We start from the raw sequence: 15,034 nt of genomic DNA, 5'->3' as shown, positions 1-15,034 counted from the left end.
CTTTATTTTTTCAGAAAGGAAAGACTAACTGGTGAAAGAGAAGAGGGGATGCAAAGAGGAGAAGAACATACAGGACTAGGGTGTCGTTCAGCAACACAGTACCTGACGACTTTCATCCCTAGGACGGAACAAGACAAAAAAAATAAACAGAACAAAAAACTCTACCAAAAATGTACAAAGAAAAAGGGAAGCCCTGAATTATTTTAATTAAAAGTTCAGAGATAAACAATCATTTCTCATAATTTATGGGCAAGGACTCTGTAAAAGTCACACACTACAATCTAAACCCAGGGTGTCTGGCTCTAGGGCTCTCAAGGTGAAGGGCAGAAGGAATGGGTGGAGCATGGTGGGGGAGCTGGGACCTCACACGTTGGCCAGTACTCTGCTCTGCACTGTACCCCATGCTGAGCACACTAAGTATCTGGATACCTAGAACAACATAACGCAGCATCACAAGATCTCAAAGATGACAAGTGACGAAAGGAAAACTGAAGAAAACACTAAGTACCAAGTAGTTAGTTCTTTAAAAGGGTGAACTAGGCATCAAAGCATAGAGCACTTGAACGTCTGTGACAGAGGCGTACCTGTGGCCTCAGGACCCTGACAATGACCGCTCTCAGCTGCTCATGCTGGCGTCGGAACTTTCTCATCTGGTCAAGCCGCGCCTGAAGCTTCCTGTGAGCAGGGTTGATGCGCCACACCATCTTCAGGTTCTCTTCCCTCTTCCTCTTGACAATGTCTCTCAGCAGCACTTGGAGCTTCTCATACTCATCATCCCACGTCTGGAAGACTTCGAAGCAAGCCACCATGACCTACGGCGAAATGCAGGCGATGGACTTGTCATTACGTCACATCATCTCACTGGTTCAGGGTGCTTTTCTAAGAACTAAGACTTACTTTTTCAAATTCTTCATAAGCTACATGCATCAGCTTCCTAGTGCCCAAGACTTTGAGCAGCTGAGAACTCAAGTCTCTGGAAATTGCCTCCACAAGACGCAGTGCCCGCTGAATGGGGTATTTTGTGTTTCGGATCTTCCTCAGATGTGTGAAAATTGCAACAAGTGCCTGCCTTATTTTGTCCAGCTCAGTGGCAGAGAGCAAGTCATTTAGAGGGAAATCTTTCATCAGAGGATTGTAGTCATTCACTGTTTCCAATGCCTGCTTGAGACCTGGATTGACAGAAAGGGTTAATGGCTTTTGTGGAAAGTAATAAAGTCAAGTAAACGATGTCTTAACTATGGAATCCATTTTGATGTTATAAATGCTTTAGTTACAGAAAAATCATTCATGGTATTTGGGGAAAAAAAAGTACCACTAGCCCTAACGTGGCCTCAGTTTTGCTTTTCTTAAGAGCAGAGATGGGTTGAGAGATGACGCTGTAGTTAAGAGCACTGGCTGCTCTTGCAGAGGACCTGGGTTTGGTTCCCAGCACCCACATGGCAGCTTACAACCATGATAAGTTTTCAGTTCCACAGGACCCAATAGCCTCTTCTGGCCTCGGTGGGCACCATGCATACACATGATGCGTGCGCGCGCGCGCGCACACACACACACACACACACACACACACAATACTTATGTTAAAAATGGATGGTAGCCAGCCTTGCACCCCAAAACTTGCTGGAGGCAACTGTATGGCTTAACTTTATATTTTGCTTTATTATTGTCTACATGTTTTACTGTAATAATTAAGTTTAAAGAAACTTGAATGTCAGTCTTGAGACCACTCACTAACGGCTGAATTTAAAGGTGTCATCATGAACATAGACTCACAGGAAAAACTGGCTTTTGGTCTACCTCTTCCTCTGACATAAGATTTTTAAAAAGTATTAGGGAAGAAAGATTCAAAGCAAGGTGAGGTGGTACTCCTGTTACCCCAGAACTGGGGAAATGCAGACAGGATGGTCAAGAGTTCAAGATCATCCTTGGCTCTATACCAAGTTTGAGGCCAGTCTAGGCTACTTGACTACATAAAAACCCATCTTTTTTTTTTTCTTTAAAAAAAGGGGAGAAGTAATTAAAGTTTCAGAGTTGTTTTAAATTAAAGAATCGAATGTACATATCAGTGTTGGTGAATGCCAGTTAACATTTGTAAGGTGGTCATGGGAGCCTGAAGAGCTCTACGTGAGATTTCCTTACTTAAAATGCTGAGTACCACCTTTTGTTGGGAGGAAATAAATGGGTCTTAATTACTTGATCTTCGTGGCTATGGAGCTTGTAGAAATGCTTTACAAATAGATACTGGCCAAACATTTCTGGGTTTAGTACATGCCAATGCAACTTCACTCCTACTGTTGCTATTAAAAAGGAATTAGTTGGGCTAGAGAGATGGCTCAGAGGTTAAGAGCATCGACTGCTCAAAAGGTCCCGAGTTCAAGTCTCAGCAACCACATAACATGGTAGCCCACAACCATCTGTAATGAGATCTGGCATGCAGGCAAACACACAGACAGAATACTGTATACATGATAAATAAAATAAATCTTAAAAAAAAAAAGAATTAGTTAACCTACTACAGAATTTGGTACTGGACCCAAGACCTATGTTTGCTAGGCAAGCACTCTACCATGGAGCTACATGCCTATCCCTTGGCTGTCTTGCTATGTAGATCAGGTTGGCCTTGGCCTTAGAATCCTACCTCTAACTCCAAAGTTCTATGATTAGGCTGGGGCTAACTCAGTGGAAGAGCATTTACTCAGGATCTAAGAGACTGGGTTCAATTCTCGGCACTGGGGGTGGGGAGAGGAGATGCTGAGACGAGACGGGTGTGCATCACGCCCAGCTCTGCACTTCCTGACCATTCAGGAGAAGGAGGAAGGCGGAGAAGGTAACAGAGTAGGAAAGCAACAATGATGTGCTCGCCTTCCTTCTGCAGCACGGGCAATGACCACCTGACTACCCAGCAACCACACAGTGGAGTGATAGGAGGCCAAGTCCCAGGGCTCACTATCCTCAGGACTAGAAACTGTCTTAGTTTCTCAAAAGTCATGAAGGGGAATGGAATGTGTAGGTGCTGAGGGGAGCCCTAGAATTTTATCCCATAGGACTAAGGTAAGAAGGAGACAAGATGCCAGAGAGAAAAGGGGTTAAGAGAATAGCAGTGTTTAGGGTGTGTCCCGCTGGTACAGACAAGCCTGGGCCTGGGTCTTATCCCACAGTGCAGCTACTAGTTGTCATCTAAATCATCAAAGACCTTAGGAAGCAAGATCAATAACTTATGCATCAAATTATCAGCTCGGGTCTTACCTGTGTCAGTGTCAAAACTGACAGTGGCGTGGAAACGTTTGCCATGCTTCAAGATGTCCAGAGTCAGGAGGACCTCAGGGCTCTCCCGTTTCTCCTGGATGCGGTACAGTGCACGTTCCAAGTTTAGCCAAAAGCTGATTTCTTGCAAGGCAGTTCCCGACGCAGGATCTCGATCGAGTTTGGTCACCTTTGAAGATAAGATGACATTGACTTGTAAACCTCAAGTTGATCTCTCCCCTGTACATTTGAAGGGTTTGGTTTGCAGCTTGGCCAGGTGGTTGGGTTAAATGCTCCCACAATTCACAGTATACTTACTAATCTGCCCAGACTCTGGCCCTGCATGAACATCCCTAGAAACAGGAGGGGCTCCTACCATCACGTTAGTCACACCAGAACTTGGGGCAGCTTCCCAGACATTAAAAGAGCAAACCACTGCCAAAAAGCAAATCATTTCACAGTGCTCTTACCTTTTGAATTTCTCGGATCCACCGATTAACTCCAGACTGTAATTGGTTAAGAAAAGTTGGGTCTTCAACCTTATCACCAAAATCTGTAACTTTGGGCTTTTCTCCACGCTCATAGCACTGCTTTGCAACGTTCGTGATAATGGGATGAATAGGCAAGCTGATCTCTGGGATCTCAATATTTTGCTGCAGGTGAAGGAGTCCCATCTCAAGTTCTGCAATCTTTTTTTCAACTGAAGGAGCCATCTTATCACCATCCCTACAAAGACATGAAGTATCTCAGAACTAGAGCATTATGTAAGGTCTGTTCAGTATTAAGGAGATACACTGCTGTAACAAGACAGAGCCCAGACTCGGTCAGAAAGCAGGGCTTACCTGTCTGCCTTGCCAGACTCTCTGATGTAGGACTTGAAAAAAGGAGCCACTGCATTGCTGATGAAAGAATGCAGTGTTTCATAGGGTGAGTCTTCACTAAGAGTGAGGACTCGGAGCTGGGAAGACACTGGCTTATCTGCATCAATCACAGGAGTTCGCTTGATGAATGCCAAGCTAAGAGGCAAAGGCAGAATTAGAACAGAGAAGTCCCACTCTTAGTAGTTTTAACAGCTATAGTTTTTGTGCTGAAAACAAAACTTCATTTGAATGTTTAACTTAAAATTATATTAAGAACACACTGAGCTGGGTAGGTGTGGTGGCATGCACCTTTAATCTCAACACTCAGAAGGCAGAGGCAGGGGTATCTCTTGTGTTTCAGGCCAGCCAGGAATACATAGTGAGACCTGTCTCAAACTAACCAACCAACCAACCAGACTGAATGGTTGCTTTTCTAGCTGTGACCATCTTCCTTTCCCACTATGGGAGAATGACTGTATCCTGTATCAATCCCCTGTCCTCCACCCTGGAACCCATGTGGTAGAAGTAGAGGAAAGGCTCCTGTACTGTGATCTACCCAGTGGTAGAATGCTTTCAGTACTGCAAAAGACGGGAAGCTGAAGGAAAAATTTATATGCATACACACACACATACATACATATATGCATACACTCATACACTCATACACACACACACACACACACACACACACACACACACACACACACACACACACACACATATATATATATTGCAGTGCAGGTTAGGTAAATCACTGTGCTTCCCCAACCCCTGTGTGGCAAATGCCAGCAACTCCTGTCTGGGAGTTCTACTCACTGTCCACACAACTCTTCTGCAACGTTTTTTTTTTTTTTTTTTGAGACAGTCTTTTCCTCCTATGCAGACTAGGCTGACCCCAAGCTTGATCCTCTAGCTTCAGCCTTCTACATGCTGGGGTACGGTGTGTACCACTATACTTAGCAATCCCCCTGTAGTCTTCAAATTGCTTAAGAAGTCTTGACTGCCGATGCAGAATAATGATAGTATTCATATATGGAAACTTGAAAGTTTCTACTGGAATTACAAGTTGATACAAACTTTCTGGAAGGTGGAAAATCTAGCAACATTCATTAAAACTTTAATGATGTCTTTCCTGTGAATTAGTAATACTACTTTGAAGGATTTATCCTAAAAACAATCAGGCCTGTACACAAGAATGTTTACTATTAATTTATAATGATGAAAACAAATAAAAGCAGAGATTATTATTAGACCAAAGAATAAAATCTAGTTGAAACCCCAAACTACTAGTAAGTACATGACAGCTGAAACATAAGACCAGCACTATGTGTGACTATTAAAACTGGAATGTTTCAGAATTTAAACTGACTTAGAAATCTTGCCTATGTTCAGGATGTGTTCATGTGCAGTAGACCTGTGGCTCATTATCATAATAGCATACTCACACAACTTACCTATTGGATTTGACCCCGTAATGAATGTCTATGTTGATGTTATAGGAAATGAATTCTTTCTCCTCTTCTCCTTCATCACCAACATCCTCTACAAGTCATAATAATATTATCAAATTCACATTGGCATTTCTCATTTCTTATCTATCAAATCTTAAGAGACTGGCCCTCACCCCCTCCCACCCCACCTCTCAAGTCCCCAGGTGCTGGCACTACCTGTTTTTCCTGACTCCTAAGTCGGGCATTTGTTTGCTGTGTGATCTTGGGGACAAGGAGGCTGACTTCTCTGTATCTTCCAGGCAATACTGAGGGCTAGGGTTGTTGGAAGGACTCACAAGAGGACACAAATGAAGGCTCAGGGCAAGGCACGCCTGTGGGCAGTGCCAGGTGCCAGCAGTGTCTGCCAACTTCTCACTGTCCCAGCCCACTACACTCACCCTGTGTCTCAAACGTACACATCTCTTTCTATCCTGAGTATTCAGCTCTTAATACATGACATGACAAGCATTTCCATGTCATACAGTCAGCCCTAGGCTGGCAGGACTATTAGCCCTGTTGTCCAGGTACAGAGTGTAAGTAAGTGGTCCCCAAGATGCTCAAGCTGGAAAGCACCGTGAGGATGCAGAGACCTACAAGTCCACACCAGCTTTTCACCAGCACATGGCAGGGCCAGGCCAAGGGAGAAACCCACCCTGGAAGACTGCTGACAAGAAATGCCCCCAGAGGCAGTCACCCGGCTTTTCCTTTGCCATGCTAAGCACCTGTCAGTCTTGGTGGGCTTCAAATAGAACCACCTTTTCCACCTCAGCTAATGGAAGGCCCAGACCACATGGCCCACAGAGCACACAGCACTCAAAGCTTATTGGAACTTGGCCCTACGACAGTCTCAGGAGGCATGTGAGTCAGACTTCCAAACTAAAAATCAAAATTATACAAAGAATTTTTAAGAGGGATCTGGGTGTGGTGGCACAGGCCTTTAATCCTAGCACCTGGGAGGCAGGATATCTGTGAGTTTAAAGCTAGCCTGGTCCATATAGTGAGACTCTGTTTCAAAATAAAATAGCACTAAAAGATGAGCAAACTTCTCTATCAAGTTATAAATAACCTCTAAAGCATTTGAACATTCTAGCTGAATTATCTCCACAATGACTCGCAATGTGAAAGACCAGCATTAGCAAAATCTACATACAATTTAGGGATTTAACAGAATCATTTATACATTTCCTCATTTATATCACCCCCTTCTTCCCCCGCCCCCCCTTTTTTTTTGAGACAGTGTTTCACTGTATAACCCTGGGGGCCTCTGCCTTCCAAGTGCTGAGATTAAAGGCATGAGTCACCACACCAGCCCTGCCTTCATTTTTAAGCCACGAGGAAGGTGAAAAAGCAATAAACATAACAGAAGATGCAGAGGCTGAGTGGTGTGAACTTCAAACTCATAAGCAGAGAAGGGCATGGGACACTAAACTGGGTGGTCTACGAGGCTTCTTTTAGCTATCAATCCATGAAATTCAAGTATAAAATACAGCGCCGGAGCAACGCTATCTGCTTTGTTAGTTTAAGATGAGACAAAAGCAAAATCTTTTTTTTCCCCAAGACAGGGTTTCTCTGTGTAGCCTTGGCTGTCCTAGAACTCACTCTATAGACCAGAGAGACCTCACAGAGATCCACTTGCCTGTGCCTCCCTGTGTGCTGGGGTTAAAGGTGTGCACCACCACCACCACCACCACCACCACCACCACCACCACCACCACCACCTGGCAAAAGCAAAACTCTAAGTCACGCTGTTTGCACAAAGTGGGTGGAGCTGAAGATCACTGGTGAGTAAATAAACTCAGGATTAGCGAACTCAAAGACCAAACTCTTCTCTCATATGTGGGCTTCTGATTTAAGTCAGGGGTGTGGGGTGGGTGGGGTGGGGTGGAAAGAGGACTGTGAGAGATGAGGAAGCAGTCTTGGCGCAGGGAGTAAGAAGGGTAATGAGATACATGTGAGGTGAAAACAGAAGTGGGGATTATTTGGAGAAAAGCAGGAGAGCAGTAAGAGGGGATCAGGTAGGATGGGGAGAGCAAAGAGAAATGGAGCTGAATAATAACAAAGTAAAATGACACCTATGTATGCAAATGCCATAAAGAAAACCATTTCCTTGTAAACTAATTTTTAGAACAAAATCCATACTAGAAAGCATGATATGGAATGTATCTTATCCAGAAGACTTTCCTTCCAAAAAACTATTTTTGATCTAATTTTGGGAAGGGGAGAAAGAAGTGGGTGGCAGAGCATTCTAGTATGCCCGGTACTACCTCTTGTATTTAAAAGTAATAACTGTCATTATGTGGGAGTTGGCATCTTCTGACTGTACCCTAAGGCCTCAGGCACACTGAGAAGGCAGCGCCTACCCAGATGTTGCATGCCACTTCTCTCTGACTGGGTTGGCACTCAGCATCTCAGCTGAGGAGAGATGGTCTACTGTGTGGTGTGGATGTTGAAAAGCAAGCCCCCGGAGGTGCAGAACGTCAGATCTGTTGGCTGTATGGCTCCCCTCAGAAGTCCTCTGTTGTCTAAGAATCTGGAGCATGACCACTAAAGGCTGTCACCCAGTGCTATGGAGTGGGGAGTGCCCAGCACTGAGCCTGTGTCCCTCCCTCCAGATTATGAAGCCAAACTTTGGCAAGAGATCCAACATGTTCCTCTTGTACAGGATCCTCCCACCAAAGACCTGCCCAAATGAATGCTAAGGGAAGTTTTTAATTTTTTAACCTTTTAAAAACTATTTAAAAAACCCTTTATAAATCAACTGATTTTGCAACAATTCAAATTGACTACATTATAAGATAACCCTGCTGCCTGGAAGTAGCCACACCTATGCCTACAATCTCTGAAATGCAAGTAAGACAAAGAGCAAGTAAGACAAAGCACATTAAGACACGCTGTCAAGTCAGGGGAATTATGAAATACTGTCTTGTCAGGCCTGAAGGAGCATGTCTTTAATCCTAACACTCGGCAAACAGAGGCAGGCAGATCTCTGTGAGTTCGAGGCCAGCCTGGTCTATACAGCAAGTTCCAGAACAGCCAGAGCTACACAAGAGAAACTGTGTCGTGAAAAACAAAAACACAAACAAAAACAAGAAGAAGGAAGAAGAGAAGGAGGAGAAAAGAAATACTGTTCCCTTCAGTTTTCTAAAATAATCCCATCATTTGGGAGGCAGAGGCAGGTGGATCTCTGTGAGTTTGAGGTTAGCCTCATCTACAGAGCTACTTCCAGGCAGTCAAGGCTACACAAAGAAATCCTGCCTTGAAAAAACAAAAATAAATAGATAGATGAAACACATCACCAAATAACACTCAAGTAACATACAGACAATAAAAGAACATCCTATAACCACTTGACACAACTGGAAACTCTGAAGCAGTCCTTCCCCGATGGTTCAACATCATTCACAGAAATGCAATCACAGAAGAGAATCCAACAGGCTCCATGCAGTGAGTGAGTCAGGGCTCTGTAGCCAACCAAGGCTGCAGTTCAACACTAGGAGCACTGCAGTGCGGCGGCAGAGAGCTGCTCAGGCCAGCTCAGGAAGACACACCCAATGACATAATCCTCAGACAGGAAGAACTCGAAGACGGTCCTGTGGCTTTGGTGAAATTCCAGCACCCTCTGATAATAACTTGGGGAAGTCACTCCCATTCAGTCAGAGAAACACATTTGGATCAGTCTGGTTATATAATCCCTAGTGAATAAATACAGAAAGTCTGAATATGCTCAAATCTCACTTATAGAATGTTACAATGTTTGATAAATTGCCATCCGATAATCTTCTGCAAAAGGCCAAATGTGATAGCATATTCCTGTGATCTCAGCACTGGGGAAGCAGAGCCAGGAGGACCACCACAAGTTCCAGTCAGCCTGGTCTACAGAATGAGTTCAGGTTAGCCAGAGTAATGGACCAGCTCCAGAACTGTGGGTGCTCCCTATAAAGACACTTGATTATTAATTGCTAATAACAGGAAGGCCGTGAGTGCCTTCTATCTAGAAGGTCATCTACAAACACAAGCTACATGTTTTTATCAGATGGTACATTTCAATAAATCTCGCATCAGGTTCCTGATCCCTGTGAATTCCCGGTTAATACACAGCTAACACAGGAAAAGAATCAAAGCACAGAGCTCAGGAAGAGCTGGGCCTGCCTCCCGGTTGTGAGCTGCATGCTGTGCTGAGCCACACCGGTGGACGATGGCCAACTGGCAGTAGCACTTGGATACGCATGCTTCTACAGACAAACCGATACATCTCAAATTACTAGTGCAAATTAGGAGCACACGGGTTTTAATAAAATTCAACTGCTGTAAGAATTGTACTGAGTAGACATTTTCATCAAGTATGGCGACTAGGGAGGTAGGAAAGGGGATAAAGCTTGGTCATTCCCTCCCAACTCTCTGCCAGCCACAGAGCAAGATGAAGGCATCCCTGCCCTTCTCCCCACAATTGGCTTGTTACAAGTTCCTGGGTTTATCTTTTTATCATGGTGGTCACCATCACCACAGGAACTCTTTTTTCTCATAGGAATGTTTTAGTTTTATCCATTTTTCATCTCTGGTGCTGAGGACCATGACTCTGCTGCCACACTACCCTCTATGCTGGTACCCGGCTATGAACTCTGAGAAAGTCAGATTTTCTCAACCTGAAAGCTTTGCAAAGAAATATCCTTTCAGGTGCGCTAAGGAAGCATTACACCTCACTTAACTACTGGTACAAAACTTAGCTCATTTAAACAGAAAGCCACTAATGCCCAAGGAACTTAATACTCAGAGTCTAGGCCTTGGATTCACCCTTGAACTTCTGAGTCTTCTGGTTCCACCTGTCCAGTGCTGGGATTATGGACTGCACTACCAAGTGTTGAGAATGAAACCAAAGTCTACATAAGCACCCTACCATCTGAGATACCTCCCAGTCCCAAGGGCTTAATACTTTTTAGCTAATATTAATTTAGAAGAAATAGTTGATAAGAAAATTGACTAAAACAAACATTTGTACCTTTAATTTTTTAAAATATTATTGTATGTGTATGGGTGTTTTGCCTGAATGCACATCTGTGTACCACTTGCATGCCTGTTGCTCACGGAGGCTGAAAGAGGTTGAGAGTCACCACATCGGTGCTGGGAATGAAGCCCAGTTCTCTGCAAGAGCAGCGAGTGCTCTTAACTATGGAGCCATCTCTCCAGCCCCCCAAAGTCCTTTACCTAACTGAGTCTCTCCTGGGGTCCTCAGTCCACCCATCTTTACTCTTTTCGAAAGCAGTGGGTACGGGTCTCCCCTCTGCACAACGAACCCACATTCCTGCGCCGCACACTCCTGCTCACCCTGCCGCAGGCTGCCTTGTCCCATAGGAGTGCGAGGCCCCCCCTGCACCTGACAGCTAGGCAGTGCGCCCGGCTGCCAGGCTCCCCCTGCTCAAGTATTACAGCCTCACAGAAAGCTTCCCCTGTTGACGGATCCCTTTACTAACCACGTGAGGGCCAAGTCTGGAAATGAATGCAGGCTGAAGATCCATAATTGGAAAATCTCAATTTTTGGAAGGTCAGAGAGTTTCAGATTGAGAAGTATTTCATAATTCAGATTAGAGAGGCAAAAGTCATACTTGAAACACTTCTGGCCCCCAGCATCCTTTAACAGCTCCGGGGATGCTCAGCTGTGTGAAGTCTTTAAAGCCATCAATTACCACCCTTCATAATTTCTATGAAAATTAAATGCTTACAAAAACAACTTCTGAAAGCTCGCAGAAACAATTCTCCTAAGTCTCCACACAGCTATGTTTCTATGAAGCTGGGAACCATAAGATGCTCTACATGAAATGTGAGAAATTCTTCCACATTCCAGTCCCCAGCCATCTCTGCACTAATGAAGAGTTGAATCCCCTAAATTACCTACCCTAGAAAAGACGGCATTGCCAGTTCAAGACACATACACTAAGAGCAGCCACTATTCCCAGTCATGAAGACAAAGTTCCAAGCCTAAGAATGGAGTGAAGTGTGAGAACAAGTGTGGTCTCAGTCTGTCTGTCTGTCTGTCTGTCTGTCTCTCTCTCTGCATGTCATCCTTGCCGGGCACAAAAGTTGGAGGATGCCAGTCACAGAGGCACAACTGTTATGTTCCTACTGACAGGACCAACGTGCCAGGAACAGAGCACAAGGAAAACTGGTACCCATCTAAGAACTGCCACAAAAACATCCTTACTGTGTAAACCACCTAGTTAAGGAACAAATACCTTTTCATCTAGAAGAGAACAATTTCTCACAGACTAAGAATTAGAGAGAGCAGATTTCTCAGGAATTCTGCCACTTAATGAAAGTTTATAGCTGGTTAGAGTAGCTTAAAAAAACAAAACAAAACAAAAAAATCTTATTTGGCCACATACAAAAATGCTTCTATTTACTTGGTACAAGTGTTTGGGAAGAGGCTGGAGACACAGCTCGGCTGGTGGAGGGCTTGCCCGGCACACATGTAGACCTGCACACTATCCCCAGCACCCCAGTAAAACTGACCACGGGAGAGAACACCTTTAGCACTTGGGAGGCTGAGGCAGGAAGATCAGAAGTCCAAGGTCATCCTTGGCTACAAATGAGTTGGAGGCCACTTCAGGATACATGATAATTTGTCTTCAAAAAGAGAGAGAGAAAGGAAGGGACTAATATTAAAACCAATTCCCCGGCTCAGGAAATCAGCTATATTATTAATCCCAGTTGGTGGCATTTATCCACTGCAATCAACCATTGCCTATGCATATCTAAGTGTGCAGAAGCCGAGGTGAACTCTTAGGAACTACCAAAACAAAGCCCTCCCAACAAGGGCCCAGGTTCTGTACAGAGCTAAGAGTGCAGGTCAGGGTTAGGTTAGATTGTGTGCTTGGCAGCCCCCAGAAGACAGAGAACCATGTAATCTCTGTGAGTTGAGGTCAGCCTGAGCTACATAGATCCAGGCCTACATTAGCTACACTGTGAGACTTTTTTTCAAAAAAATAAAATAAAATAAACAACAACAAGAAGAATGTGCTTATTAGCATGTGCAAGGTCTTGGTTTTAATCCTCAGCACAGATAACAAAGACGATAATAAGAACGAGACCTTAAGGCATAAACTTGGATTTTTAAATCTTTCCCTATGTTTTCATAATCGAACAAGAAATTAATGATATGTTAAATTGTTAGGAATACATACAGGATTTTTTTATAAATACAGAAGGGAAGTATTTCAGACTCAGACACTCAAATTCCTTAGTCAACTTTCAAAAGTGCAAGTCATTATGGAACCTAGGCTGGGATGCTGGATCATCCCTTTGCTGGAAGAAATGTGTACTGCATAGACACTGTTCCATTCCACCCTTGGTACCAGATTACCATGTATGAGAAAATAAATTATTGACAACCACTCCAGAGCTAAGAGCAAAACTTGGTAATCTTTTCATAAAGGGAAACCATGACTCATGGTTTTTGTGTATTTGTGTTTAAATCACTGATTTCAATACATAAACTGTGCAACAAAGAATATAAAAGAATTAGCTAGGGTCAAACTACTCAAAACTACTTTAAAAACATAGGTTAAAATTCTTTTTAGTAAACAAGCACCAATAGCATACTGCTTTAAACATTCTAGTGAATCAAAGAAAAATATTTTGCTATCTTCTAACTTCTGGCCCAAAGCAAGGCCACAATGAACATTTTGCAAATAAGAATAACCTTTAAGAGATACAAACTATCTGAAAGATACAAACTATCCGAAAAAAGGAAGGTCAGCGACACCGGTTTTCTAACAGGGAAGCGCAGAAGCGCACAGCCATTTGAAATTCTAAGGAACTTGCTAGCAAACATTCTCAGACCATCTTCAATCTTATCTTAAGTGCTAACTTTAAAATTTACTTGGACAGCACCTCTGGACCCCTAGGGGGATGCCACACCCGTTCACCAGCGTGCCACACACGCTCCCAGATGCTACAAAGTGGTTTTAAAGACTCAAGGAGGAAAGAATCCTACAAGCAAGCTCGAGATTCCATGCGCATCTAGGGATGCTGTGACTGTCTATTGGAGGAGACCCCTGGAGTATGTCAGCGTGCTTGCCTCCTTCCCCAACCAGGTAACCAACATTTTTCAAAGCTTTGAAATCAAGCTTAAATGTTACAGGGCTGTCATTAATCAACAATTAATCATCTAATCAACAATTTCAAGCCATGATCAGCAAACCAAGCAATGAACTGGAAACCGGTATTTTGAGTCTAGTCTAAGGTCCAGTACTAGCTGGTGACCTTGGGCCAACCACCAGACTCGGTTTCCTGGTTTGTAAAATGGGGAGATACACCAACTCAGTCAGCAACGATGCTGTGAGGCCAAAGGAGGCCTACGCGTAGGCAGCCACAGAGAGCAAAGATGCTGAGTGCCCAGGGCCTGCCCACTCAGGCTCCCTCCAACCCACTGGTACCCGAGACCACCCAGGGGCCGGCACCCAGGCTGCCCTAGACACATCCTTCCCAAAGGGGGCTGAGCTTGGACACGAATCGAAACCGAAAAGCTCATGTGACTTTGGAGGCAGGGATGCGGCCCTGCTCCCGGCCAGGCCCGGGAGACGCCGTCTCCACCCAACTCGGCCATCTTGAGAAGCCGCGGAGACAAAGCGACCCCACAGTGCGGGCGCCGGCGGACCGGGGCAGCCTGGCCGCTCCACGCGACCGGGGAGGGGGCGCCGCGCACCTTTGAGGGTGGAGCGCTCCACCAGGACCGTGTGGACCTGCGGGTCTGACAGGAACTTGCGCATCTGCTCCAGGGCGCTCTTCTCCTCCAGCGCCGCCTCCAGCGCGGCCGGCGCGTCGCCGCCGTCCTCCAGCAGCAGCGGCACCAGCTTGCGCAGGTGCTTCTGCAGCACCGCCACGTCCGCCACATTCTGCACCGCCGACACCTCCAGGCCGGCCGAGCCGTCCTCGCCGCCGCCGCCCGGCTCCGACATGGCGGATCCGCGGAAGGGAGAGAGAGAAAGAGAGAAAGTCGAGAAGGACGGTCACCGCCCGGCGCAAGGAAGCAGAGAGCGAGAGGAACAGGAGCCCGAAGACGCCGTGTCCGCTAGCCCGCGGCCGACTGCGGACAGCGGAGCCGGCTCCGCCCTAAAGGCCGCCGCTCCCGCCGGCCCCGCCCCGCCCGCTGGCTGCAGCCACCGGCGCCCGCTCGCGGTCGGCGTCGTGACGTTACGCATGCGCCTGGAGGCGGGGCTAGGCGCGGAGCCGCATGGCCTTTTGGGACTTGTAGTCCGAACACAGGGCGGGGTCCGCGTGTCTCCGCCCTGGAGTGGTCCATGGACCCTCCATTGCAGGGTCACAGAGAATATTACAGAGCCCCTTAGGGCTCCATAAACAGTGTATGAAGAATGCACATTTATATAAATGACAAGAGTTGACATTTAGTGAGCGCTCATCCTCTGCCCGGCATTGTTCTAAACAACT

The 15,034-nt window shown here is 45.5% G+C and overlaps 1 protein-coding gene across 1 annotated transcript in view; it reads right to left on the bottom strand.

Moving 5' to 3' along the window:
* The window catches only part of Dync1h1 (dynein cytoplasmic 1 heavy chain 1), a 66,950-nt gene extending 52,200 nt beyond the window's left edge, over positions 1-14,750 (bottom strand). The window contains exons 1-7 of the mRNA XM_028883808.2: positions 14,292-14,750; positions 5,558-5,645; positions 4,086-4,259; positions 3,714-3,969; positions 3,247-3,433; positions 898-1,169; positions 585-812 (exon numbers count right to left, since the gene is read on the bottom strand). Of these exons, the coding sequence (XP_028739641.1) occupies positions 585-812; positions 898-1,169; positions 3,247-3,433; positions 3,714-3,969; positions 4,086-4,259; positions 5,558-5,645; positions 14,292-14,544 (1,458 nt within the window). The 5' untranslated portion in view covers positions 14,545-14,750. The remainder of the gene's footprint in view (positions 1-584; positions 813-897; positions 1,170-3,246; positions 3,434-3,713; positions 3,970-4,085; positions 4,260-5,557; positions 5,646-14,291) is intronic.
* Positions 14,751-15,034: the final 284 nt, after the last annotated feature.

This window comes from Peromyscus leucopus, chromosome 14, assembly GCF_004664715.2.
Source record: "Peromyscus leucopus breed LL Stock chromosome 14, UCI_PerLeu_2.1, whole genome shotgun sequence".
Lineage (NCBI taxonomy): Eukaryota > Metazoa > Chordata > Mammalia > Rodentia > Cricetidae > Peromyscus > Peromyscus leucopus.
This window is presented reverse-complemented; position numbering and strand designations above follow the sequence as displayed.